The following is a 25,820-nucleotide window of genomic DNA, read 5'->3' as shown; positions in this document are numbered from 1 at the left end:
GTGGTTGGTGATTTGGGCTGCCCTGTCGCACGCACCCCTAGCAATAGGCTCTCACATTTTGTTTTTGCCCGGCACGTGTCAATTCCTGCTACTCCTTTACTTACAGGGTAAACACAGACCAGCCACGGAGGCCAGGTACCCCCCTGCTGCCTTTTCCTCTGCACATTTACCAGACGTGAAATCAGCTACTTGGTGTTTGTCCAATTTTGCTGCTAAAAGCCTTTTTTTTCTCATAAAAAAAAAAAAAAGCTTTTTAGCACTCTGAATCTCAAAAGCCTGTTAGAAGGGACATGTTTTTCATGAGAATCTTTTATCAGACTATATTCCGGTGTTGCTTGTATCCCCTCTTGCTGATGCCACACACTGGCACAGACTCTGGTTACAATCTCTTTATTGAGATATTTCCAGTGGTTTCACTTCCTGGAGCTATTTTATAAGCGCCCAGGTAAACAGACACGCAGGGGAACAGTCATTTAGAAGAGGTGGAGCTGTATGAATACACAGGAAAAAACCATCTTTATATAGGGAAAACCAGCATAGGTACTGAGCAAGGCAATTCTGGAAAAGTGTGTATGTGTCTGTGTGTTTGTGTGTCTGTGTGTGTTCTGGAATACTTTTGTATATTGCTAAAAAAAAAAACAAAAAACAAAACCCACCATTTTTTTCCCTTGAGGAAAAGGCAATTAAGAGTTTAACATTTTTCCAAAAGTCTTCTCCCTGTAATTACGCTGTAGATCAATGTTTTCAAATAGTTTCAATAGGTTAAGAATAGTCTGTCTTTGTGAATTGTCATTGTCAGAAGCAAAAGCAATATTAAGCAAATGCCTGTTCCAAGAGCTCATAGGAGCCCTAAGGAAAATGCAAAAGTAAAACATTCTAAGTTATTTCATGGAATTAAATTTATTGAAAAAGTCAGGTCTGCCTTTACATTTTTCAGATAGATCAGACATTTCAGTGTGAATTTGATAATCCTTTTCAAAATCAATAATCTATGCACAACATCTTGTTTTCATTGAGGAAGGATTTTTGACACACATACTAGCCTCCAAAACCAACCAAGAAATCATTAAAAGAATGTTCCAGCCAGCTGTAATGGAAACATTCTTCATTTTTCTTTCTGTGACTTTAATATATGATTGCTCAAATATGTGGCTATAAAGAAAGACAAGTGGAGTACTAATAGAAATATAGTATATGACCAAATGCTGAGCAGTCACCTGTGAAGCGAAAGAACAGAAAAATTAGAGGAATTTAGCTTCCTTTTGTCTCAATGTGTCATTATATGACTCACCAAATGTTCTTCTCTATCACATATCAGAAGTCAAAGTACCAATGTTCTGGCAGTTTTCTTGCTGGGTACAGAGGTAACCACTTCCTGCTAAAAATTATTTTCAAATAGCTTATAAATGCAAGTGCCAAAAGGAAAGTAGGGGGAAAAGAAAAAGGGGAAAAAAATAATAATAAATGGAGAGAGAAACAAAAAAGAACCCAGCATTTTAAATGTGAGCTGTGAATTAATCAAATTAAATTATATTCTCCACTGTGTCTCTGGGAGGGAAGAAAATTACTGGTGTTCCAATAGTTGCTACTTTATTAAAAGCCACTCTGTTTTTTTCCCAAAGCTCTTAAAGCAGAGGCAGACCGACATTAAAATCCAACCGGTAGTTAAAAGCTACTTTCCTTTTGTTACTGAGCTTCTGAGAGGGCACTCAGGAAAACAGATGCATTAAATGCTGAAGGATGAAGACAGATAACGCTTGCACCTTGTTGCTTCAATGTATTTTGTCCTATGCCCATGCAAATGCCAGAAATAGCAAAGCAAATGCCACATGCCGGCAAATTAGGTAAGCACCTGCTTAACTTAAGTACTGGAAAAAACTTTGGGATTTTCTCCATAGTTTAGTGAGAGAAATCAGGATATGAAAAGGCATTGGGTGTATTTATTCTGCTAATAAGCCTACAATTGCACTGGGGACCAAGGCTGGGCTATAATTTCATTTTTAACATGGCCAGGAAACCTTCTCCAACACCAGGAGCAGACACGAGAGAGAGCTGGGCTATCTCTTTGCTGATCCGTGACAAAATTGCCTGGCACAAGCGATGGTTCTTGAGCAGTCATGGAGAGCTAGCAAGGGGCGTCTGCAGTGCAATTCATCTCATCTTAAAACAGAATATCTAAACCAGATCAGGTAAATCACATCTCAAAATGATCTATTCCTCTCTTTTGACTATAAAGAGAGCCAGAGCTGCCCAGCCCGAATTAAGGCACCTACCTCTTGGACAACAAAATAATGTCAGATGAATGCCATCTCTTTGCACCTGACCAGATGATCCCCCTGGGACTGCATCCCTAATGGTAAAAGCTTTCTTTCTTTGTAACGGTCTCCCATTATGAAGACCGTAAGACACGCAGTTCCTATGGCAGACTCCTCTTCAGCAGGAAAAAAAAAACCTAGTCCACAAAAGGGAACCCCATGATACATTTCTTAGGTTGATAAGTAAGGTATTTTAATTTTTAATGGTGGTAATTATCTGCGTTTCCTGCTCAAAGATCCTAGAGAAAATTTTACAACAACAAAGATTAAAAAACCCCCATGCTTTGGATTAATACAACCCCTGTTCCAGGAAGAGACTTAAGTATGTGTGCAGCATTAACCATGTGAGCAGGTCGAGCTGGTTTCCACAGCGGGTGTGGACTTCTATCCAAGGATGCAACAACTCTTCAGAAACATTACAGAGGTTGTAAAATCAGTATAAAAATGATTATTTGTCAATAAAACATTTCAGTTTCCAAAATATTCCATCTAGCCCTGGTTATGAAATGAATAGTAAGTTAATGTTTCAGATCTCTTCATTGTTGCAGCCTTTTCTTTCTCAGAAGGAAAGTGAAAAAGCTATTTTCAGCCAGAACCAGAATGGTATTTTTTAATCCCCTGCATAAAATATGTCAGCTCTGTAATCTGTGATGTTGACATGTGGAAAAGAATTCTATTAAAGTTCATCTATCCATAAAATTTTCTTTTTATTCATTCTTTCTCTTTTACCTATCCACAAACACTCAAAAAACATTTTATTTTTTATTTTTTTTTTAATGAACCCTACAGCTATACAACCACTGATCAGAATCAGAATCCATCTGCATTTCAGGTCTAGCCCTTTTACCAAAATTGATCCTCACAGAGGTCACTACAAGCCTACAGGGTTTTCACTCTAAAATCCATTAAAAAGTATTAAACCACCATAAATGCACTAGTAAAAATAAAGACAGGGAACTACTGAGGCTTTGTCACAGTACTAGAAAAAGGGACCTGACGTGATTTTTAGAGCTGATTTCGCAAACACATCCATAAGTGACACAACCAAGTGACCAAGCCACCATGGGGACACCCATGAATGAGTTTCCTACAACTGTGAACAGCCAAGCAGCATGGCACTAAGCCCACATCAGCTGATAATTTTTTTTTTTTTTTCTTGGCATCTCAGGTGGATTTTAAAGCTTGAATTGAGCTCTGCACAACCACAGCAGTCCTGCTGCCCGTGCTCCAGGTGTGGGTTTTTGCACCGAATCCATGTTTGCTTCTTGATGGGGTATAGCCTAAGAGAACGCTGCTTCTGGCAGGAGTTGTTTTCACTCAAACACTAGTTCCGAGGCACTGATTAATACATCAAAATGAGTCAGCCTTTGCTTTGTCAACTTTGCCATCTGCCTGCTTCTCCATCATCTGTCCAAATGGGAGGGGAGAGCCCTACAGAAGTCCATCTCCTCCCAGACGCTCCCACCAGTGCGGCTGTAAAAATGAAGTGATACATATTCCACTTAGCTGTCAGTCAACAGTGGCCTTGCAAAGAGCTTGCAGGCTGCTCTCCAGTCGTGGTCGGTGCTCCGGGAAGCCTGTAGACCATGTTCAGGGATGAGTATGAGCTTCATCCATGCCTGAATCCACATTTATAGTCTCACAACCTAGACAAAGCTTAACAGGCTGGTCTCAAGGGCACCTTGGGCTTGGTCTAAGGGACGTCCAGTGTAAACGCACGGCACTACCCTGCCGAGAGACCTCCACATCCCTTTATGATTGTTTCAGCAATCCAGGGCAAGCAGAAAGGAAAAGATGTAATGTCCTGGCTGTAGAATGGCTAGTGGAGTCCATTGGTGCTGTACTGAATGCTGAGAGTCTCACTGGAAAGATGGTGAAATAATTCATCCATCCAATAGAACATCTTCATTGCTATGTGTCAAGGGAATCCGTCAAAAATATAATCCGGTTTCAGTGGGATGAGATCTCTGAAGATCCCGGCTGCCATCTAGTGGAGTCATGATATGTCTTTAGATTAAAATAAATATATAAATAGTACATATGGGAATAACACACAACTAACCTGTAATCTGTAGGTTAAATAGCCTCATTACTTGAGAAAAAGTCATATAAAAGTAGAGTAGCCTAGACACCAATGCAACTGAGGACAGAACCACATCATAGTCACTGAAAATAGGGGATAAAGGAACGCTAAAGTTGTCTCACCCACTATTTCTGAAACAGTTTGTATCTTCTCTCTCATCTCAATGGAAAACCACACAAGGGTTTTCGTTCCCAACTAAAGAAATGTTGGGCTGTTTTCAGAGTAATTATATGGTATTTTAATTCCCCCCACCCCAGCTTGTTTTCTAGCATGTGCACTTTGCAACACAACCATACTGTTTTTGCTAGAAAAGGTACCAGATATAGATATTTTCACTAAAGGTTCACTTTACAACTTTATGACCAGCACTGTTTGTTCATCCTCCTAGCAGATCAGAACATACATCAGGTCTAGCCTGTACCTTGTCACTGATGGTGGCCAAAACTCACATCTAGGGACAGGGCAGGCAAATACTCTGCTTCCCTGAGAACCTCTTAGACTCCAACCCGCTTGTGGCTCTGGCATTTTTCAAATTTTCCATTCATATCTCCAACCTTGTCTTGAACCCACGCAAACTTTGCATGCCTGGCAAGGCTTTCAGTGTTGTGCAGGGGATGAGGGAACTTTTCAAGGGAAAAACCTTTCACCTCCACACTGACGCTGCTCATTTTCCTTTAACATGCTTTCATGGTCCCTTATGAAATTCTACCTTCCTTCTGTACACTCCACCAGATACAAAGGCACAGTTAACACAATATAAACAGGATAGCACGTGGTTTTTTCCCATCAAGCTGATTTGGACTCAGTGTTCGGTTTTACACATTGTTATTATCTGTTCAGTAAGGAGTCGGAGAAAATCCTTAACCTGTTAATGCATTCCGTGTGGATTAGGTGTGGATATTTCTCTAGTTTCTAAAATCAGAAATCAATACTAGTATCAAAAAAGGTGTTTCTACAATTTCTTGTGTGCTGGTAGCACTCTTGTAGACATAGTCCATTGGATCAAGGAACTTCGTCTGGCTGGAAACCAATCTGAGTTATTAAAATAAAGCTAGTACGTGGGCAGAGCGGGGGAGGCACTACCTCACCCTCTCATCATTTCCTAACCTTGGCTTAGCTACAACAGCTAGAGGTGAATCCTAGTCCTAATTTAATGATGTGGTCTTGGCTGTTTTTCCTGATTGTGGGGAATCCAGCTTAGTCATTTCGGCTTCATCTATTGTTACTGGAGAAAGGGAAAATGTTCATTTCAGGGTGCTTCTTCCCACCTGCCTAACACCCCTCTACCAAGTTTCAAGGTGAAATTTGGCTCAGTGAATATTTTCCATCTGTGGCATAACAGGTAGCTGTTATAAGAAGGAAATAAGTTTTCTAGTATTTTAAACATGCAAAACCTGATAAGAGATCAGTCTGATTTGTGTCAAATTAGGGAAAAGGAAATGGATAGCTATAGCCCTTCAATTTGGAAGTGGATTGACCAGAAGAAAGGGTTATATAAATAAGCTTGGAGCAAGGAATGTCATCTTCATCATCTAGACAGCTCTGCACATGACCAACTATGGTACAGATAAAATGGTCTGTCAAGACAAGTGAGCATGATAGGGGAAATAAAGGAACACAGATTTATTGCAAACATTTGTGTGTAACTGCAATGCTAAGGATTTATTGTATTTGCTCCTGTTCCTTTAAGAAAGGTATTTATTTGTCCACTTTGATACAACAGTTTTGTTCAATCACATACAAAATGAGAGGAAAATGCTATTGCTACATAAAATTACAAATAATCTTTTCACTTTCTTTCCTCCTATCCTAAAATATTAATGTATGTTAAAAATTGATAACATTTGAACCAAAATATAGTAGAAATAAACATTTACAGTCATTGAATATTATGACATGAAATATGAACACGATTTATTTTTATTTGCAGCTAAACAACATTGATGTTCTGCAAGCATAAAAATCATGAAATATTCATACAAACTGCAATTCTCTTCTTAAGCTCTTTAGGTATAAGATTTTCATAGTATGTTATAAACTCATTTTCACTAACCAAAAACCTCACCGTCATTCTGACATATTTTACAGTAGGCAAGATCTGATTAAAAGCTTTATTCTTTGTGGATCATTGCAAGACATTCACCTTAAGGATACCGTATTAATATCTTAATTTGATAACACGAGAGCACAATTCTAGCTAGACAGTGATTGTGTAGATGTAATTGTGTCTCTTGCTGATGTGGATTACGCGTGCCTGATCTCAGTTTCAATTTCCAGACCTCTCCCTGATCATCAGGGAACAGTATCATTATAATTAAAAGATGTTTCATGCTTGTTCCCAATCTATTATAGATAGACAAGGATATCTCCCTTTTCCTACAGATACATACAGGCAACACAGAAGATCTTGGATCTTAATATATGGAAGGATTTCAGGTACAAATTGGTTTAGATATCAAATTTTGCCAGTAGAGTTTTTATTAGAATAATCAATCTAAAGCTTACTAAACACTTCGGGCAACTTCTAATATTTTTGTGTTTTCTCTACAGTGTCCCACAATAAGGTCAATGTCATTATCACTGTAGGACATCCCCTGATAGAGGTACCTAGTGTTTACTGTGTTACAGGTTGAATCATAATTCAAATAAAGCAAAACACTGAAAAGCTGCCCTTGCTTCACTCAAATCTGAAATTATTTCATGGTGTAAAAACAATAATAGTAACCTCGTCTTCATGTTAGATAAAGACAGAAGAACCGCAAGTGTTCACTGTTAATCATTATATGATGCACCATTTCATTTTGTTAATATAAAATAGATACTGTTAGTAGGAGAGACTTTGCCATTGCTATTGATTGCCATTGAAGTTATTAATAGTTATTACGTGTGGGGAAGCAATGTAAGGCTCTAAGCTAGACAGAAAAAAAAAAAAAGCAACCCAAAAAAACAACAAAATAAAAGTGTGATTGCCTGACAGACAAATGATAAAAAATTGAGGACAAAACCAGTGGACAAGAACCTAACAGAAAATGCTACCTGAATGTGTAATGTAGAAAAAACTAATCAAATACTCTACAGTGAGATATTTCCATTGAAAAAAATAAATGGAAGATGGGGTCTTTAGTGATGCCATGTTGTCAAAAACATTATTTCTTTTGGGGAATCTGGCAGGTGTCTTTGAGGGTAGAAGGAGAAAAGTTAATCAAAGTCATACAGTTGTTCATGATGCAACATAAAAGCCAAGTCCAAGTGACTTAAGTTGCACCTAAGCTTGCAGAAACCTGTGCCTAAAACTGCTGGTCTTTTTTTTATTTCTGCAGCCTGCAGTGAGATCAGATCAGCCATCACGCCTGGAAGCTTTGTTTAACTTCTGTCTTTATTCATTGCAATGTAAACCCTGTAGCAATTTTTGTCTATCTTCAGGTCAATTCTCCATTGCTCTGGGCCTACTCCAAGCGAAAGTAAATCATACTTCGCAAAATTCATTCTACAAAGGTTAAGGAGTTTCTGCTACTTACACTTTTCATACTTGTTTTATCAAACTTTGCATGTGACAGTCAAAAACTTGCAGAAACATAATCTTATGCGATAAGTGTGCATGTGCTTCTAAGCTAGTGTTAAGCTTGGTAAAAATTATCTAATTTCAATGCAATCCCCTTCCTGAAAAACTGAATTGCTTAAGGTTTAAAATTCTGCTTAACGATTTATATTCAAGATTGAATTTGCTAAAAATGCAATATAACCTTAATATCCATGCCATGCCTAGTCATAATTGATATTAATATTCTAATTAAATAGTTAGAGTCAAGTCTTCTGATTTTAGCCACTTCGGTTTCCAGTTTCAGCTATCCCACAGGAAAGTATTCCCCCTATAGTAGCTATTTCTTTCAGGAAGGAATGAAGTGCTCTCTGAAGATTCCTGCCTCTGTTCATGTTAGAAAAAGCTGAGATGCCTAGAAAAGGACAAGGACCTAGTGTTTGATAGCCCTATTTAGGTGAGAATGCATGCTGCAGATACTTTAATGCGGCCAAATAATTGTCCCTATTATATATGATACAAAGCCAATGAAAATTATTGGGACAGACTGCCAGTATTCTCGTTTCAGAGGGATTTGGTGCCAAGCCCTTCATGCAGGCTTCTGTAAAAGCAGCGAACAAGAGCCCTGAGAAGTCCATGTATTCATGTGCCTTCATAACTGTTACTAACTTGTCCATTTAATGTCAGAGTCATCATGGTAACACCATTTCAGAATTGAAGGACTTAATTACAAGCCAGAAAATCCATCTGATACAGTCAAGACTTACAAGAGTCTTAATATGAGACTTTATATCACTGCTTGAGACATGGAGATAAGAAAACGCCATCATACATTCAGAAACCAGCTGAGCCAGACAATGGTTGATCTGTTCAGCAGAAGAAAGAATAATATTTATTTTTTTATCACCTCTTCTTTTATCTTCCAGTTATGGAGCATGATGGCCTTCAGAGTAAATTTGCCACTTCACATTTAATTATACAACAGAAATGCAGCAGCTGTAGGAAAATTTCTATCTAAGCATGTTTGGGTAGAGATGGGTAAAATTTAGATGTCTTAGTTGAGCTAATACTCTGGGCTCCATCCTAGCTGATAGAGACCATGATCTTCTGGAGCCTGAAAAACATCTAACTCCAGGAAAATAGACTCATTCAACTGCCTCAACACTCATGCTTACAGGTTATGCCACTTTTTCGCATTAGCTGGATGCTGTATGACACTGAAAGCCATGCAAACTCATCTCTCTCTTAGTCTCTTACTTTCAACAGATCGACATTCAACACATGCTTCCATCCAGCTGACCTTGAATCCTTCTGGATAAAGGAAAGAAACCAATAGAACAATATCTTGGGCCCCACATTGTAACTTGTGTTCCAAGGAGTCCCTGCAGAAATGGAAATAAACACCTTCCTCCCACTGCTCCCTCAGACTCTTCTCACACCCTCAGATCTAAACTCAGCCACTGCTGTATTTTTCACAGACAGAAGAAAAACAAGGAGAAAAACATTTTTTTTAATTGAAAGAGGAAGACACCGCCTTTATGTAAAAGCAGTCAGCTTTTCCATAAAAACTAGATGACATAACGTTCTACTTCTTCACTTGTAATTACCTGGATACAGCAAAGGAAAAAGGAAGACAAGTCCACTTTTCTCTGTTATCACTTCTGTTGTTTAATCAGACTTGGCAGCTCACTGAAACATCCAGAAGAGCAGGGTAAAAGTGTATCAGAGTAATAGTCCTCACTGTTTGGTACAGTTTAGCTTTCTTCATTGCTTTCCAAGCCCTGATGTTCCCATCAAAGAGGTTTATCAATCCATTAATCTACAAGTTACAACAACCATTGGGAAAAAAACCCAACCCAAACCAAACCAAATCAAACCAAACAAACCCCCTCAAGTACAAACACTGGGTATGTGAGTTTATTTTCAAGCTTCTGAATGTTTTACAACACTGGGGAGCAAAACCAGTTACACATAAGAAAATACTTAGCAGTATTCCTAGCAGTCTCCTAGTCTGTCTCCCGTGGGTGTCATTCTCATTCTGTGCAAAAGTTTGCTTTTCTTTTTAACTTACTTGCAAAGAGCAGTTATTCCTTAATGATTATCTTATGGAGCTTTATCCTTTCCAACACCTTGGCTTTTTGCTACTTGGCTATCTGAAATTTTCTAACCTGTAGCTACTGAAATAACATAAGAACATGAGGGTGTATTGGGTTTTATTGTGAACTTTGAAACTTTTTGCTTCTAAAGAGACAATATAAAAAGACAATATAAGAGGACTTTTTAGCCATTGTGTTGCAGTTTAACAAGACATTTAGCTTCTTATTTGCATGTCTACTTAATGAAAACAAGGAACAAGGCTTGAACAAGCTGGATAAACTCCAGCTCCCATTGCATGAGGATTGAATTCCAGTTTCCAGAGCTGGTCATCTATGGTGTCACTGAAGGGTACTGCTGGTGTCCACTCCCTAGACACTTTATGTATATGGTTCTTCAGTGAAAATGTACAGGAAGTGAACCAAGAAAAGGTGATTTTTCTGTTTGCTGTGATGCATAGCATATCAATGAGAGGCTTGTTTTGTGTTTAGAAGACCATCCAGTGTTTAATCTGTCACTACAATGCTTGTCCTGCAAAAGACATCCAGTGGGCAGAACTGCTGTAGAAGTGGATCCTCCTCCAATTTGTTTAGTATAAACTGCAAACGTTATGGTTGGTGGGTTTTTTGGTTTCTTTGTTGTTTGGATTTTTTCCTAATCAGGCTTTTATATGTGATTACTCCAGATCCTGAGGCCATCTTTAGCACACAGATGTGGTCATTTTTACTCCAGAACTAGACGGCACAGTCCATCTCGTCCTCCTCCACACTCGCATAAGTCCATATCTCTTACCGTGCCACCTCCGGCCAATTTCCGTTTGCACCTCAAAAGGAAAGGAGAATGCTATTTTGTGGTCAAATACTGCTTGGGAGTAGACCAGTGGGAAACAGGAAAGACAGAAATAGTGGCTAGAGAAGGGTAAAATTTAGACATCTCTGTCCAAGTTAGTTCCTCTGGACTCCCTTTCTAGCTGAAACAGAAAAGTAGGATATTCCAGAGAATATTTCATCTGGCCTGTCTCAGCATGCCCATCCCTCTGCACTGATGAAAACATCTAGTGTGGCTAGCTCGGAGCTGGCCTCCCATGTTGAGAAGACTAAATGAACCCCACTCTTCCTTTCAAGAAGTATGGACGTACTTTATGTGAGTCTTCTCTTCCTACTTAATGACTATGGGCCCAACAATCAAAGTTTGGTATTAGAGCTGTCACAGCTAAGTGAACAAAAAAGTCCCACTTTCATTTTCAACTTACCTGGTTTCAATTTCTACCTGGTGGTCCTCTGTCCACCTTCCTCTGCTGAACTGAAAAGTCTCAGCATTAAGTAACTTTCTCCCATCAAAGTAGTTACACTTTAATATCTTTATGCATAGCCAAGTCACCTCAGTCTTCTGAGAAATGAAAGAGCTTGAGGTCTCAAACTTTAGCACTTTTTGTAAAACATTTTCTCCACCACTACAATATTTTATCAGCTTTTTTTTATATCTTCTCCCATTTTTTTTAAGTATTCCAGTAAAGATCTCGCCAACGTTGCCTACACAATTAAACACATTGACTCCCCATCGCTTGCTCTTCCTCAGTTGCTAAGGGATGTTGTCTTGTTTCCATCTGCTTCTAGAAAAGTATAATCTGCAGCAAGTTGCTTAATCAACATTCACCAGTTTGTGGCTAAGAAATAATAATACTTTGCTATTTAAGATGGTGAGGGGAAAGCCATCAGCAATCAGGAGACATTTGCTTTCTATTGTTGACAGCTATGTATACCTTGCATTGGCATATTCACAGAAACACACGGTGGGTCCAGACCAGCCACTAAAGCCTGTTTTCACATCTGATTCTTATTAGAAATATGCCTTCCCAGATGTTTAATAGGAAGGAAATTTCTAAATTGATGTCCTGTATGTCTGGGACGTCAAGCTGAATGTAAAGCTATGGTCTACCATCAGAAGAGATTAGGATTATTAATAGACTAGTGAAGAGGAGTGTTAACTAAATGCAAGCATCATTAGAGCAGTCAACAATTCGTAGCCATAAGCTCAACCAAAAGATTAAGAAGTGTTAATATATTTGAAGATATTTGTTTTACTATTTCAGAAATTTCTGACAAAATTAAGGAAGTGTGGACTGTGGCACATGTAGACAATTAAATACTGTTTGAAAGCTTAATTAGCCCTAGACTTTAATCTTGGAAAATGGAGATTTGGTCACTACAGCCCATGGAGTCTAGAGAGGGTCAGCTAACTCTAACAGACAACTGTACTTGGTCCTTTGAATATTTCACTGACTGTGGTGATTAGGGACAGGATTCATCTCCTAAACACACCTTTGACACTCTAGGGGATGCCCGGTGGGGTGGTATATATGAATCAGGACTCTTTCTTTTTAGGAGCTGCAGGTAGAAACCAGCAGACTCTTAGTTTAGTCTGACACTGAATCCCAGTCATACTCTAAAGTAGCTATCATCTCAGCTACCCTGCAGTCAGAAAAGAGGGGGAAATTCCAGGGTTTGAACCCATTCTAAAATATGGAGGATAAACTGTTATGTTTCCTGTATAATTTATTTAAGATGCATTCTTATCACAACAACTAGACTGTATAAATTGACCTGGATACTAAGCTAAATGGAATGATTCCTGTCCTATCAACAGTAAAATTCTGACTTATATATTCTAAATGGAAAAACATACTTATGAACATGAAGATATACTGGAAAGCTTCATAAGCATATTAAAAGTACTATAAAATAATATTTCAGTACTGGGTAATCAGCATAAATTTAAATTCTTTCCAATTTAATCATAGACCTTTAGTAAATGGATATCTCCCTTTAGTAAATGAGATCTCTTTGCAACACTGCAGCAGCTTGTACTTTCAGGTCGGGACCTAGCATGGGTTTTCTGAGCCCCCCTATAGTACAAAAATGAGCAGGAAGGATAAAAAATGCTTGATGGAATAGCAAAGTAGTAAAAGTTCATTTCTCCACTAGATGGCTTCATTCCCACGAAGATAATTGAAATGAAATTCAGCTTCGTTGATTCCCATGTTAACAGATAATCCTAAGAAACTAAAAGATTTGATTATCTGCTTGTGTGAAACTGATTATTAACTCTATATATCTGCCAGTGAAAGCAATATTGTAAAGGATGTAGTTTCCTTACCTCTTGGTTCAGGAAACAGTAGAGAACTGCTACAATAAACCCCTAAAAAAGACCAAAAAAAAAAAAGTGTTGAGTGTTAGTACAGTTTGAAAAAGCCACTATCTGACTTCATGATGGCACTGTGTATGTGAATTAATGAGTATCACTATAGGTTGGAGGATTGTTATAAATTGGAAAATTCTTTATATATCTCCAATAAAGCTGATCAGCCAGATAATCAACTAGTTAGTGGCATTTCACCAAAGTCAGTAACACGACATGAATTCACAGGAACAGATGATATGGCAGCTGAAGTTCTCCCATATTATGCTTACCAAGGTATGGTCCATTCTACAGCCGAACACACTGTGAGCTAATGCTTTACACAGTGTAAATCAGTAAGGAATCATAGACTTTGTAAGGAGATCCATGTTTGGAGCTCATACAGCCTTCCTGTCTACTTCTGTGTCTTTGCAGTGTATCAGATGAGATCAAATTCTGGCCTATTGAACGCTTCTGTTAAGATTCTCAATTGAGATAAACCCAGGAAAATCCTAGAGGGGTCAATGGACCTATGTGATCAGATACCATATAAACACCTCATCCTTTTATTCAGTTAACTTATTCCTTACTTTGTTAATTAATTCAATGAAGACCAGCTCCAAGCAGCGCCAGGATTAAGATGTGCAGGGTTTATTGGACAGGACTGACACAATGGATTAAATCCTCAAGAGGACTAAACCAGCACAACTGCTGGATTTTTGGTGAGGCTCACTGACTAATGATGCCATGCAACCATTCAGAGGGGAGGATGCTCTCCTGGGAAGTTTGGTAGGATTGCCCACAGCTGCTTCTTGTCGTCTCTGAGGTGCAGCACAGGGAAAGGGAGGAAAGCAAAGGGCACCTGGGTGCTGCCTTGCACATAACCCAGGTAGCATAACCTCCACCTGGAGGGTATGTCAGAGCAGCCCCAGTAGCTGTTCTAGCTGGCACCAAGCTCCTCAAGCTGTCCGTGCCCTATGTCCCAATTCAGAGCAGCTGGGGACATCCATAGTACACCAAATATTTTGCTTACCCAGGAGGGAAACGCATGTAGAATTCCTCAGGGCAGTGGTCTGTTTGGGGCTGATATGCGCATCAGGCAGTATTCAATGTCTATACGTTTGCCTATCAATTTATTCTTTGCCAAAGAATCAGCAAGGGGGCTGGACCTATAGCTCTCAGTGCCCCTGGATAACTTAATGTCAGCCCAAATCACCCTGATCTTGAAGTCAGGGAAGGTATGTGGATTACGACTGGTAGCAAAGAAGGTTTTCCATACTTGACTTTGACCCACCATCCAATTACACATGCATCTGAAAGCCTTGGCCTTGTATTTGCAAAATCTGCAAATATACAGACTAGCCTACAGCCAAGTGGGATGTAGGTCACGTCTTCAGATGTTGTAACTCGGCAAAGAACCATGAACTCTGTGAGGAGCCACTAGCTTCAGGATCCAATGATTTTTTGTGCAATACTAGTCGTCATGTGGACACTAGATTAAATTAGAAAATCTACTAAGAAACTGAAGCCTCTGCAGTCATTTTACCTGAAAAGATCCAAAGCAAAGCTCTAAGTAAAGCCGGACCCCCAGGCTGGTATATTCCGGAAGAAAGTTGAAGACAATATAATGGGTTCCAAATAACGGAATTAGAAGCAAAGTTGACCTTGAGAGACGTCTAGGACATGAGAAGAAGTACGGTAATATTATTTCCCTGAGTAAAGACTAATGCATGCAGTATGCCACAGTAATGAACAGAAGTTAAAAAGAGGATCTAAATATCTATATGTGAAATTCATTTCTTGGGACAAAGTGGTGCGAAGAAAGCATGACGACAAACTAGCTGGAGGTTTCTGATGCTTATTGCCTTATTGGCAATACCACGTTCATGGCTTTTCTTACGGTATTTTGGCGTTCTGTCTTTCTGAATGAGATTACAGTTCAGGAAAACACAGAAGAGTAGAACGTATTTTGCCCGATCAGAGCCCTTGAAAATTTGACATTTATTTGTAACTAAATACAGAGAAAGTAATATGCAGTCTCCCTTTATAGTCCACGTACAGGAAAAGGCATCTATAAAGGGTAATTTATCCTGCCCTAAATCAGACATCTAATGTGAATTCAATGGATGGTTTCCTAGTCTCCCCATTGATTGTAAGTGGAAGGTAGACATCCAAACTAATCTGAATACGTCATGTTTAGATGGCCAATATTAGGTGAGATGAGTCTCATCTTTTTAATAGTTTTCTTGGGAAAGGGATAAAGTTGGGAATTTCTAAAATTTAATGCCAGCCAAACTGAGCGTCTCTGTGGCACAGGACAAGTGCTTCCCTGTTTAGAAAAGATGATGTAAGTTTTTGTTATTAAAATAATTTAATTTTTTAATTATTATTCTATACACTACCTGTACTGAGAAGAGTTATTGAAGTTGATTTGTCTAGGGTCTAGTTTTTTCAGCAAAATTCTGATGATGTTGATAAATAGGACAAAATTGACCTGTTGACAATATTTGGGGAAAAAAAAAAAGAAAAAAGGTTACTTTCTAAAGTAAAACTTTGCAATGAAAATCTGGTTTTTTTTACTTCAGTTATTAAGTAATTTGTGCAGTTGCAATGAGACCAGTGTAAGATTATTAATGTCACTCCTGTCGGCAGCATTCAAGCATCTAAACAGGTTGCATTCCCTCTTAAAGAAATAGCTGAAGATGAAAACTTGAGAATTTGACTTTGTTAAGGACACTATTTATGTCAATAGCTTGTCTGATTCTTTTAATTTTTGTTGCTCATACCATTTTGAATCTCTTTTGAGAAGGCTATTGCATTAATTTCTGCCTAATATCTTTAGACATCATTAGTAGAATTCATCTGACTAAATATAGGTATCTACAAGAGATGCCTCCATCTGAGCTAATCACCCTGTTCTCCTTTCGTAGTCAATGGAGAGCCAGCCAGGACAGTCAACAGAGCCTCAGGTGGAGTTGGGGACGAGTCATCTCCTCCAAAAGTAAACATCTATTATAAGTAAGTCAGATGAATCACATACCAAAAGTGCATATTCCTCTTTGTTGACTCCAAAGAGAGTTGAGCTCAGCTCCAAAGCTAGCTAGGGTCAGTCCTAACTTGCAAATCGAATTTTTTATAATTGCAATTTGGCACAACTTTACCAAAGACTGTGAAGCTGCTCAGTTTTCCACAATCAGAGAGTTTCTCCCTACGCATTTTTGTGTGTCCGTACACACCAGCTCTTCTTTAGGTGAGGCTGAATGCTTAATTTTGCCTAAGAAGGTCCACGTTTTGCCGGACAGTCCAATCTCATTTTATCCATCAGTGGCGCCTTAAGTATGCTGCAGCAGAAAAATCATCACTGCAATCCCCTGAATTTCTTGACTTCACATGTGGATTTCAGATGAGCAGTAGTAGAGAGGAAAATAATGGAGATAGAAGGAAATGTAATATTTTATTGAAACATGGCAAACTATGACCACAATTCAACTTGAGATTCTTCATTCACGTTGTTTGCATATATATGCCTTATTTGTATGTATCTGTCCTCCAGTTAAATTAAGCTTTTAATAGATGGCCTTAAGGTCATTTGTTAGCTACTTGCTCAAACACTGCTTGGGTTTAATGACATGTGGGAGTAATCATACGTGATAATAATTTCAAGCCCATCAGTTTATTGAATAAATGTCAGGCTCAAGAGCTAGTATCACCTATGAACAGAAACCTATTGTCCTTGAAAGTTTGCATTAAAATTTATGGCTGATTCTGGACTCTTAGGTTAAAACTTTGTTTTTAAATATTATAAGGATGATTTAGCCACTCACCTGCTATTAATTTCAACCAAACTGACAATTCTATGAAAGATTTAATTTGTTTCAAGTATGTTTGCTTTGGCAGGGTGGCAGTTCTCTGCTTCTTTTTAGTTTGCATTGGATGTAGGCAAGTTTACAGTAGAAATTCTACCATTCCTCTTCCTTACTTCAAACAACATTTCAGTAACCAGATTTTAATTTAAAAGTCTTTTTTCTTGTAATAAATATTGGCGAACTCAGAAGTACCTACCCCAACAGAAATTATAATAGGTCCTTTGATTAGCCACCAGTAAGGAGAGCCTTGATTAATATCCCAGCATCTGAGAAAATAGCAGTAAGTTTAGAAAACAACGTGTATGTAATCACTTCAATCAATTAAAAATACAACCCAAGAATATAGAATAACGTAGGAAACAATTACTTACGCCGTGTCTTCAAAGTAGAATTTTGCTAATATCCACATAAGGGTGAAAAATGTTGGGAAACCTGCCAGACAGTTAAACAAAAACTGTGGTTGTCTAGTTTCATCAATTAATCCAAATCTTGTCACTGAAACTCTGCTGTGATGGTACAGATCACTCATATTCAGAACTGGAATTACCCTTTGTGGTATTGGTGTGTGGAATTGGAGTTGTGGCCTGTTCATGTAGCAGGAATTGCTTTAAACTCACAGTATAAACGTAAAAAGAAATTTCCTAATACCCCTGCTGGAACGAAACAAGTTATGGCACTGACTGGTGATCACGCACCACTGTGAAGATATAAAGGGACACAGAAGCTACTTTGCACATGATATAGTTCTGCCACAGAGGCCTGAACTTGCGACTTCTTACTAACATGAACACAATTTACCCGTGTGATCTCACCTTGCTTGCACTTCAAGTCTCCCTAAAACACAAAAAGCGATTCAGTTTGCTTAATTGTCAGGCCTGCCTTAACCTTTGGTGGCAACATGCATGGATTGCCTCCCTGAACTGACCAAAAATTCCCCTGGGCAAGTGCGTTCACCTGCCATATAGGAGTTCTCTGCTTTTTCCTTTACACAGCAACTTTATGGGGCAGTCACTTAGTTTCTGATTTCTAAGTCACCGCAAAAGTCTGAACAATTAGATTTATTATAGACTATGACAAAAAGGAGTGGGGATGTTGCTGTCTCATGCGTGCACTGCTATTTAGTGGATAGAGCTCCTTTATTTTAACAATTGCCCAATGCAAAAGCTGGGCTATAACTATATCAGGACTACAAAAATGCCTGCTAAGACTTCAGATGGACCCATTCTCGGAGGAAGACTGTGTAACTATATTCTGCATGAACAGGACCAAACACCTAACTTTGGTGTTTGTGATAACTCCTTTGAGATGTCTGTGTTTTCAATGGGGAGAAAAGGGTTAAGTGGACTAGATCTCTCTTTGGGGGTTCCCAAATGTACTAATTTTCAACTTATTTCATAGAGACTCTAATGCCGTACTTTTAAAAACTTGATTGCTCCTCACTAGTATGCATGTGAAAAATAAAATCACAGCAATGCCCAAGTTAGGCACTTCAGTTAGGCAGATTAGATTCCACGTCCAGTACTTTTAATGGGATGCATAAAGCCTTGCTTAACATCTTGCTTTTTATTCATTTTATGTAAAAGCCTTACTTACCCCAGCCAAAAAGAACAAGCCACCAAAAATATCTTCTCCCGTGAGAAAGGGATGAGAGTAGTAGACAGTTTAGGTAAAGAGCCTCTACTAGCAGCCACATGAAATTGGTCATCATGAAGTAGTGACAGAAAACAACTGAGATCTTGCATTCGGTCTAGAGAACAAGAAAGTCTAGTTTAGGCATTACTTGTGGATACATGTGTGAGATTTGCAGATGTAGTACGCATCTGTAATTCTGGCTGAGATCCACAAAGAACAAGGTCTCACAATTACATGTATGCTTAAAGGGAAAGCTTCAAATGTAATATGGCTTTCTGAATAGTAAGGCTTTAATCACCATAATACCTTGGAATCTCCACTGTATTTTGCTTTATATCTCTATGTTAGAAATATAGTTTGGTCTCCCAAGCATGTGATTTCTCCCACAAAAGCACTGCCTTCATGTACCTTATATGAGTAGAGTTAAATGTCCTTGGACAAATGTTCAAGGACCCACTTTCCTACTTATGCTCAGTTTTAAATTTTTGTGTGGCCATAAGCAATGCAGAAGAATCATCCCATAAATCTCTGTTTGAAAACCATTGCTGTGTTGCCAATATTTGTGGCTTGATCAAATCTAAGTTGATTGCGTAGGACCTTGCGTGTCTTACAACCCAGAGCTTCCAGTCAGAACATGAAATCCAACATTTCCAGAAGAAACATCTTTTAAAAGTTGTGTTATGAGGTACTCAGAGATCTTCAATTTTAGGCTTCAGAATATAGAAGCATAACGGTGTAATGACGCTACTTTTTTCTATGGTAAAGTCTGTATCTGATTTAGAGTAATACAGGATCACAAACTGATGCATTCAGAACATAGAAGGGTGTCAGGTACATGCTTATGGAGGTAAAGCATACTGAATAAAAGAATTATATAATTTTCATTCCAAGATTAGAAGGAAAAAAGAAGTAAGTAGTAAAAGAAATAGCCATGAAAAGTGAAACCATATGCAGATGGTGTGCAAAAAACATCAAGTAGGACAGTATCCCGCTTTTCATGTGCTTACTGTAGAGAAGCTGCAATGATCAATGTCTTCCTCTTGGAAAAGGACGGCATCCTTAATGAAAATGGCAATAGCTTTTAAGATAAAAGTAAAAAAGAGTTGTACATGGATATAATTTCTGGGACAGCGAAGCCTCCTGGAAGAAAAGAAGAGAGGTCCTTCTGAGGTAACTAACTGACTTGTGCTGGCAGTAATTAAAATATGCAGTAAGCCCTTGTTTCATCTCAGGTACTTCCAGGCATGTATAGGAAGAACACTTTCACCCAGCGAGCTCTCTCTGCAGGCAGGCAGAGGTAGAGACCTTCCTGAGATAAAGCAATTCACCCCCAGTCTACATTTTAATCTCCTTCCTTGCTAGGTGGTGCCCTGGTGATGTTTCTGGTCTGCCAAATTTCAGAAGTCTCGGGTTTAGTTTGTGTTCAGTATACCTGAGCCAGGCTTTTGGTTGGCATTATTTCTGGACCAAGAGAAACCTGCATTTGAGGAATGATCTTTACTGATACAATTCTGACTATGGCTGAACCACTCTCAAGAGCAAGCATGCAGAGATATCCCGGCATAACTATACAGTTTTCTTAATGAACTGGGTAATGATTACTTAGAAAGACCTTTTATACCTTATGCCATGGGTGAGTTAAATTGCATTAAACCCCTGTGTAGACAGCCTTATCCAGAACTAAAGAATCCTTCCTTAGTTTACCAAAATTACTCTTATGGATTAAACGAATGCAGATAAGAGCTTTAAAACAATTTGGCACATCTACTGTAGATTCTCAGAAAATTCAGAATAATTTTTTATTGTTATTGAATACAGGCTATTGGAGGAGTTATACAGCTTCAACTTTTTTCAACTTTTAAACCCTGAATTCCATCCAGATCCAGTAATCTCAGGGTCACCTAATCTTAAAGCTCACTTGGAGTGTGCAGAATATTATTACTGAACTCAAGTGCTAACACCATTGTTAACTATAACTTTTTCCTCCCTATTGCTAAGTCTCTTTATGTCCATTGTTTCTTTCTTTCCCCTCATTTGGGCTGGTTTGTTTTCCTGAGGTCAGAGTGGATGTCAATAAACATATCTGTTGACTTCCAGACATGAGCTAGGAACCAACAGAGGTCAAGAAACTTTCCCCAGAGAAACCTGATTCTCACAGTATAATAATAAAACTCTATTCTTTTTTGTCTTGCAGGAATACAAGAAATAAACAAAGATTAAAAAAATAAACCGTACATGGCAGCAACCATCAAATCTACATTCAATGAGAAACTAAATCATCCGTTTTACTCTAGATACTCTAAATTATACCTGAAAATGCCTAACAGCAGGATAGTTCAGTAGGAAAGAAATCTTACCAAACATAGCCAAATTCAGAGCCTAACTTTCAAAACATGTCTTTAGCTGTAAATGTTTCAATAGTTATATATACATTGCCATAGTAACAACAATGATTCAGAATCCAGTTCTTTGTGTATATTCTTCTTATTAATATAAAATTCACTGAAGCCGTAAAAGGCAAGCACACATAGTTTATAAAAACTTATCTTCATTCCAGCTAACGGAAGTAAATTTATCTATTGGTTATTTAGGATCAAAGTGAGTTGCTGAGTTTTGCCAACAGACAGCCGGGATTTATTTCCTAGTTCTGATTCTTCTCATGCCTGGCTCTCTCTGATCACTTTTCATCTCTAGCCTTAATTTAATATTATTAAACCAATATGGCTGGAAATTTTTATTTTTATTCTTCAGAATTTCTATCTATATTACTTTGTTATGCCTAATGTTGTCTTATACAGTCTGAGACACTAAGAACTGTTAAAAGAATCGAGGTTAGAGGATGACTTCACGTACCTGAATGCAATAAGAACTGTCACAGCGATGATGAGTGAGGTGATCGATACACTGTATCCTACAGTGTAGATGATCTTTATAGTAGAGAAGTAGGATTGCTATAAAAGAAGAGAATTATTTGTCACATAACTTGCAGCCAAATGACAGCTGTTTTATTGATTCTGGCAGTTTTGCTTTGTTTGTTTTCCAATCTGTTCACATCCCTGACTGCCTTTTTTTCCCCCCTTTTAATCCCACAGCAAAATTCAACTGAAATCACTCATTATGGGTTTTTTTGTGAAGACCAGTTCCATAGCTACAGGGATACAGCCCAGTCTGGTAAAGAAACATCTATTGATCAGAATGGTTTCAAGGTCATTCATAGCACCATAAAAAAAACAAGCCAGTCTTCCATGAAGGCATTGTAAAAACTCTAATGTATTTTTATAAGCACTGCCTTTTATACCGTGTTTTCTCCACAGCAGGAGCAGGACAATCCTGCCAGCAGCTGGCTGCATGATGAATTCAGAATTCTGTCAGTCTTTCCTTATGTTTCTCCACTTTCCTTCGCCCTGCTTCCTTACTTACAATTTTGCCATCTATTCTTCCTTTTCATTTTTATTGTGTTGTGGTTTTTTGTTGGTTTTTTTTTTTTTTTTTCCCCCCTGGAGTTGTTTTTTTTCTCTTTTTTTCTTCCTGCCAAACTCAACTGTTACTCAGTCAGAATGTCAATCAAAATTCATTTCAATTTAAATGGCATCTCTGTCAGACATGATCTCTGAGTGAAGATAAGCTGACTTCAACTATCACACATGGAAGCAGAAAACAGAATGAAAAAGCTCTAGGCTGCAAATCTTTCCTTTCAATCTAATGTGATCTGTCTCTTGGGTCCCATTTCAATGTTTTTATATCCTAAAATCTACACAGCTATGCAGTGCGTTGCTACAGTTCACTGTGGGGAAGGGCAGATGCTTGTTTCGAGCCTGAAGTATAATTTAAGGCATTATAGGGCTGACATTGGGTAGGATTTATTTCATTTATTTTAGAATTATTTAAAATTATTTTTAAATTTAGCTGCCTAACTACAAGCAGCTGAGTCTGTAGTAAAACAAGCAGTGCGAGAGCACGGCCACGGGACTGTACTGTTTAATTGTTAACACAATCCTGTTTCTCCTCATTCTGTTTCTTTTCTAGTTAATGAAGGGAAACCAGAAGACAATTCAACTCATTGTGAGATGAGACCTTATCACTTTCTGTTAGCAAGAAAAAGGATCTATCACTTACACCTGCCTTAACTAGTGTAGGTCGATAGATCTGGTTTAGTAGAGAAAATAAAATTGGTGCTGAGGACCCTACATCCATGTTGTGTGTATTTCTGACTAGCCATAGTCTAATCCCATGGGCTGAAGTTTTATTATTGGTCAGAGCACACTAGGTGCACCCTACGTTTGCCTTCCAGGATAGTTTCATCCGTAGGAAGCCAGATTATCCTTTCTGAGAGCACCCCTCCGTGTAAATGCAGTAAGTGGGAATAACCAAGAGATTTCCTTGAAAAGCTCACGCCTGATCCCGATCAAAGCACTAATATAGACCCACTGTGCAGTGATTAGCTTAGACTTACACAATAATTTTTTGAGACCGATGAAGTTAAATGTTGTGGAAACCACACATAGTGGCCTTTTCCGTCTGATGGCTGAACTGCGAACTGTGTACGATTACCCACGTACCTGACAATGCACAATTCCAGCCAGAGCTCAGAGAAGTCCCTCAGAGCTACAAAGCCACCCATAAGTCTGGAAGGGACCACTCCATAAGAAACGTCTCAAAGCTGGGCTAGGCTGACCTTCGTTGACAGCCTCCACTTACAAATCAGAGATGAAAGACACAGAAAACAGTCAAGTCCTTAAGTGGATAAAACTACAACTGAGGACTTTATCTTGTGGTAAAATGTGGGCTACTACTAAAAAAAAAATAAATCCATAGACTCATTTAAGACTGGTTTTACACCAGAAATGCAAGGGAGTGGTAAAAGAAGGAAAGAAAGAGAAGAGCTGCAATTCAGTGTGTTTATTTATGCAGATCAGCAGGTACTGTGGCTTAGAGGCTGGAAAGGAAGTTTGGGATAAACACATGATAGTAGTCAGTACAAAAAGTAATGGGAAGACAAGAGAAATCTCCCCAGGATGATATAAACTAAATTCTCTCCAGCAAGTTGAATGGACTTCACCAACTTCAGTATAAATGTTATTTTCATTCTCTCTATAGAGGACAAAAGTGTATAGTATTCCCCTAACTTGAACAACTAAAGACAAAAGTGCAGTGTTTAGCCTGTACAAAGGAAGGCCAGAGTTAGACTAGAAAACTAATTTTTAATCACTTAAAGTGATTTCTACCTCCTTTCTATTAGTTTTATCTTAGTGGAGGTTTCTTTAGATTCCACAGAGTTACTCCTCATTTTCTCCACACTAGCTAATAAGACAGCAAAACCTGATCACAAAAGAGGCTTTATGTAACCACAATAATTTTCAGGATTGTGATATTTTTCATTAAAATATGATATAGTATTTTGGCTTGCCTCTTTTCTCTGGAAAAGGAGTTATGGGAAGCTAAGCACATCTGTACAAGAGGTTTGTATCCTTATTATTTAGAGATCAAGCACTATATTTTCCCTGTATGTATAACCTCTAAATATCAGCAATTGTGCAAATCTAGCCAAAGAAATATGTCAAATTCTCATCTGTATTACAGAGATGTAGATTTTGAAACTTTTTTTTTTTTCCTTATTAGATATTTTATGCTAGGCATAATGAGAAACCAGAAACCCCTCTTGTCCTTAGTTACTACTGAGTTTGGAATAGTGGTTTTATAACAGCATGTTTGCTGTACTGATGCTGTGATGCCACAAAATCATCTTGCTGACTGATATTACTGAAATGAACATGTCATGATATTTCTCTAGCTGTTATATCTGCGAGCAAGTTCAACAGAACTGCATGATTGTATGGAATTTGCAGCTCGCTTTATTTTTATTGCACTCTTACACCTGGAAAATAAAACATCCTTAGTAATTCTCCAAAATAAGTGACAAGTAAAATTTGAATTGCATTCCATACTTGGTAAGAAATTTCAGCTTCAGCTGAGTTTTCCTCCCCAGTGGTCTTCAGGAATAGAAAGGAATCCTGTAACGTCAGCACACCACTCACATACTTATTTAATTAAACTTACTTCTTCAAGCGGAATCTCATCTTCTACCGGACAAGCAATATGGTAGGGAGGGAATGGGTCAGACCAGCCTTTCTTTGTGCAGTTCCTTTTTACTATTCCAGCTGAAACAGAAGCACTTATTTTTTTCTGACTAAGAGCCGCATAACACAGAAAATAAAAACCACAAGACCTCTTGCTGATACAAAGGTTATACCAGGAGAAGAGGATCATCTCCATTAGAATCTCACAGAGTTGCTAGGGCATTTTGCATGTGTACATTCAGGTAGCCAGATACAAAACTTTTTACTTTATCTGGAGACAAACAATGGGAAGAAGGGAGAGTACCAAGGTGACAGAGGTAGAGATGGGAAGGAGTAAAGAAGAAATCATATCAGGGACAAGGAAGTCCACTAAAGAAGATTGGGAAGCACTGCCTCGTTCAGCACTCACTCCTCTAATGTATCCCTTCCCACTCCTACCTTCCTTGGGTCTTACTCTTTCTTTACAGATCAGAGGCTGGAATAAGCAGTTTGTTCTATGCGGATTGCACATTTCCGTAAAAAGATTTGAGTCAGATGAAGGATAAGTAAGAGAATCCCAGGGCAGGAAATGAATCTGCACAGATGAAAGGGATTTTCCTTATCCCTCATTTATAACTAGCATGTGTTGGGTGAGGCAGAGGTTGGGCTTTACAGTTTCTTTTTCTTGTGGAACTGCCAGATCTAGGTCTTTTCTGGAAGGTCATTTCCTCCTTATGGGCTTTCAGTTTGTTCCCAGCCATATTCACCCAGAGAGTAAGCAGTCACAAAGGCATCAGTTTGCACAGTCTTTGACCCAACACATGTGCTACTTCAATGACAAAATTCTGGTTTGTATCTCCAACCTTGGTCTCAATGAACAATCACATTATTCATTCCTCTGTCTTTCATTTCATCCCACACTAATCAGCATAAATCTTATAAAGCCCCATGCTTAAGTTCTGACCTAGACAACCCCCATACGAGCTCTGTAGGAAACTCAACAAGCCTATCCCAAAGCCTATGGAAACCAATGGAAATCACTCTACTGATTTTGTGTTC

At 38.4% G+C, this 25,820-nt stretch overlaps 1 protein-coding gene across 1 annotated transcript in view; it reads right to left on the bottom strand.

Moving 5' to 3' along the window:
* Positions 1 to 9,165: 9,165 nt before the first annotated feature.
* The window catches only part of GHRHR (growth hormone releasing hormone receptor), a 46,310-nt gene continuing 29,655 nt past the window's right edge, over positions 9,166 to 25,820 (bottom strand). The window contains exons 3-12 of the mRNA XM_069799919.1: positions 24,763 to 24,863; positions 21,559 to 21,656; positions 19,713 to 19,845; positions 18,667 to 18,820; positions 17,445 to 17,505; positions 17,270 to 17,339; positions 15,610 to 15,701; positions 14,754 to 14,883; positions 13,187 to 13,228; positions 9,166 to 10,853 (exon numbers count right to left, since the gene is read on the bottom strand). Of these exons, the coding sequence (XP_069656020.1) occupies positions 10,731 to 10,853; positions 13,187 to 13,228; positions 14,754 to 14,883; positions 15,610 to 15,701; positions 17,270 to 17,339; positions 17,445 to 17,505; positions 18,667 to 18,820; positions 19,713 to 19,845; positions 21,559 to 21,656; positions 24,763 to 24,863 (1,004 nt within the window). The 3' untranslated portion in view covers positions 9,166 to 10,730. The remainder of the gene's footprint in view (positions 10,854 to 13,186; positions 13,229 to 14,753; positions 14,884 to 15,609; positions 15,702 to 17,269; positions 17,340 to 17,444; positions 17,506 to 18,666; positions 18,821 to 19,712; positions 19,846 to 21,558; positions 21,657 to 24,762; positions 24,864 to 25,820) is intronic.

The sequence above is a fragment of the Haliaeetus albicilla genome, chromosome 2 (assembly GCF_947461875.1).
Source record: "Haliaeetus albicilla chromosome 2, bHalAlb1.1, whole genome shotgun sequence".
Classification (NCBI taxonomy): Eukaryota; Metazoa; Chordata; class Aves; order Accipitriformes; family Accipitridae; genus Haliaeetus; species Haliaeetus albicilla.
This window is presented reverse-complemented; position numbering and strand designations above follow the sequence as displayed.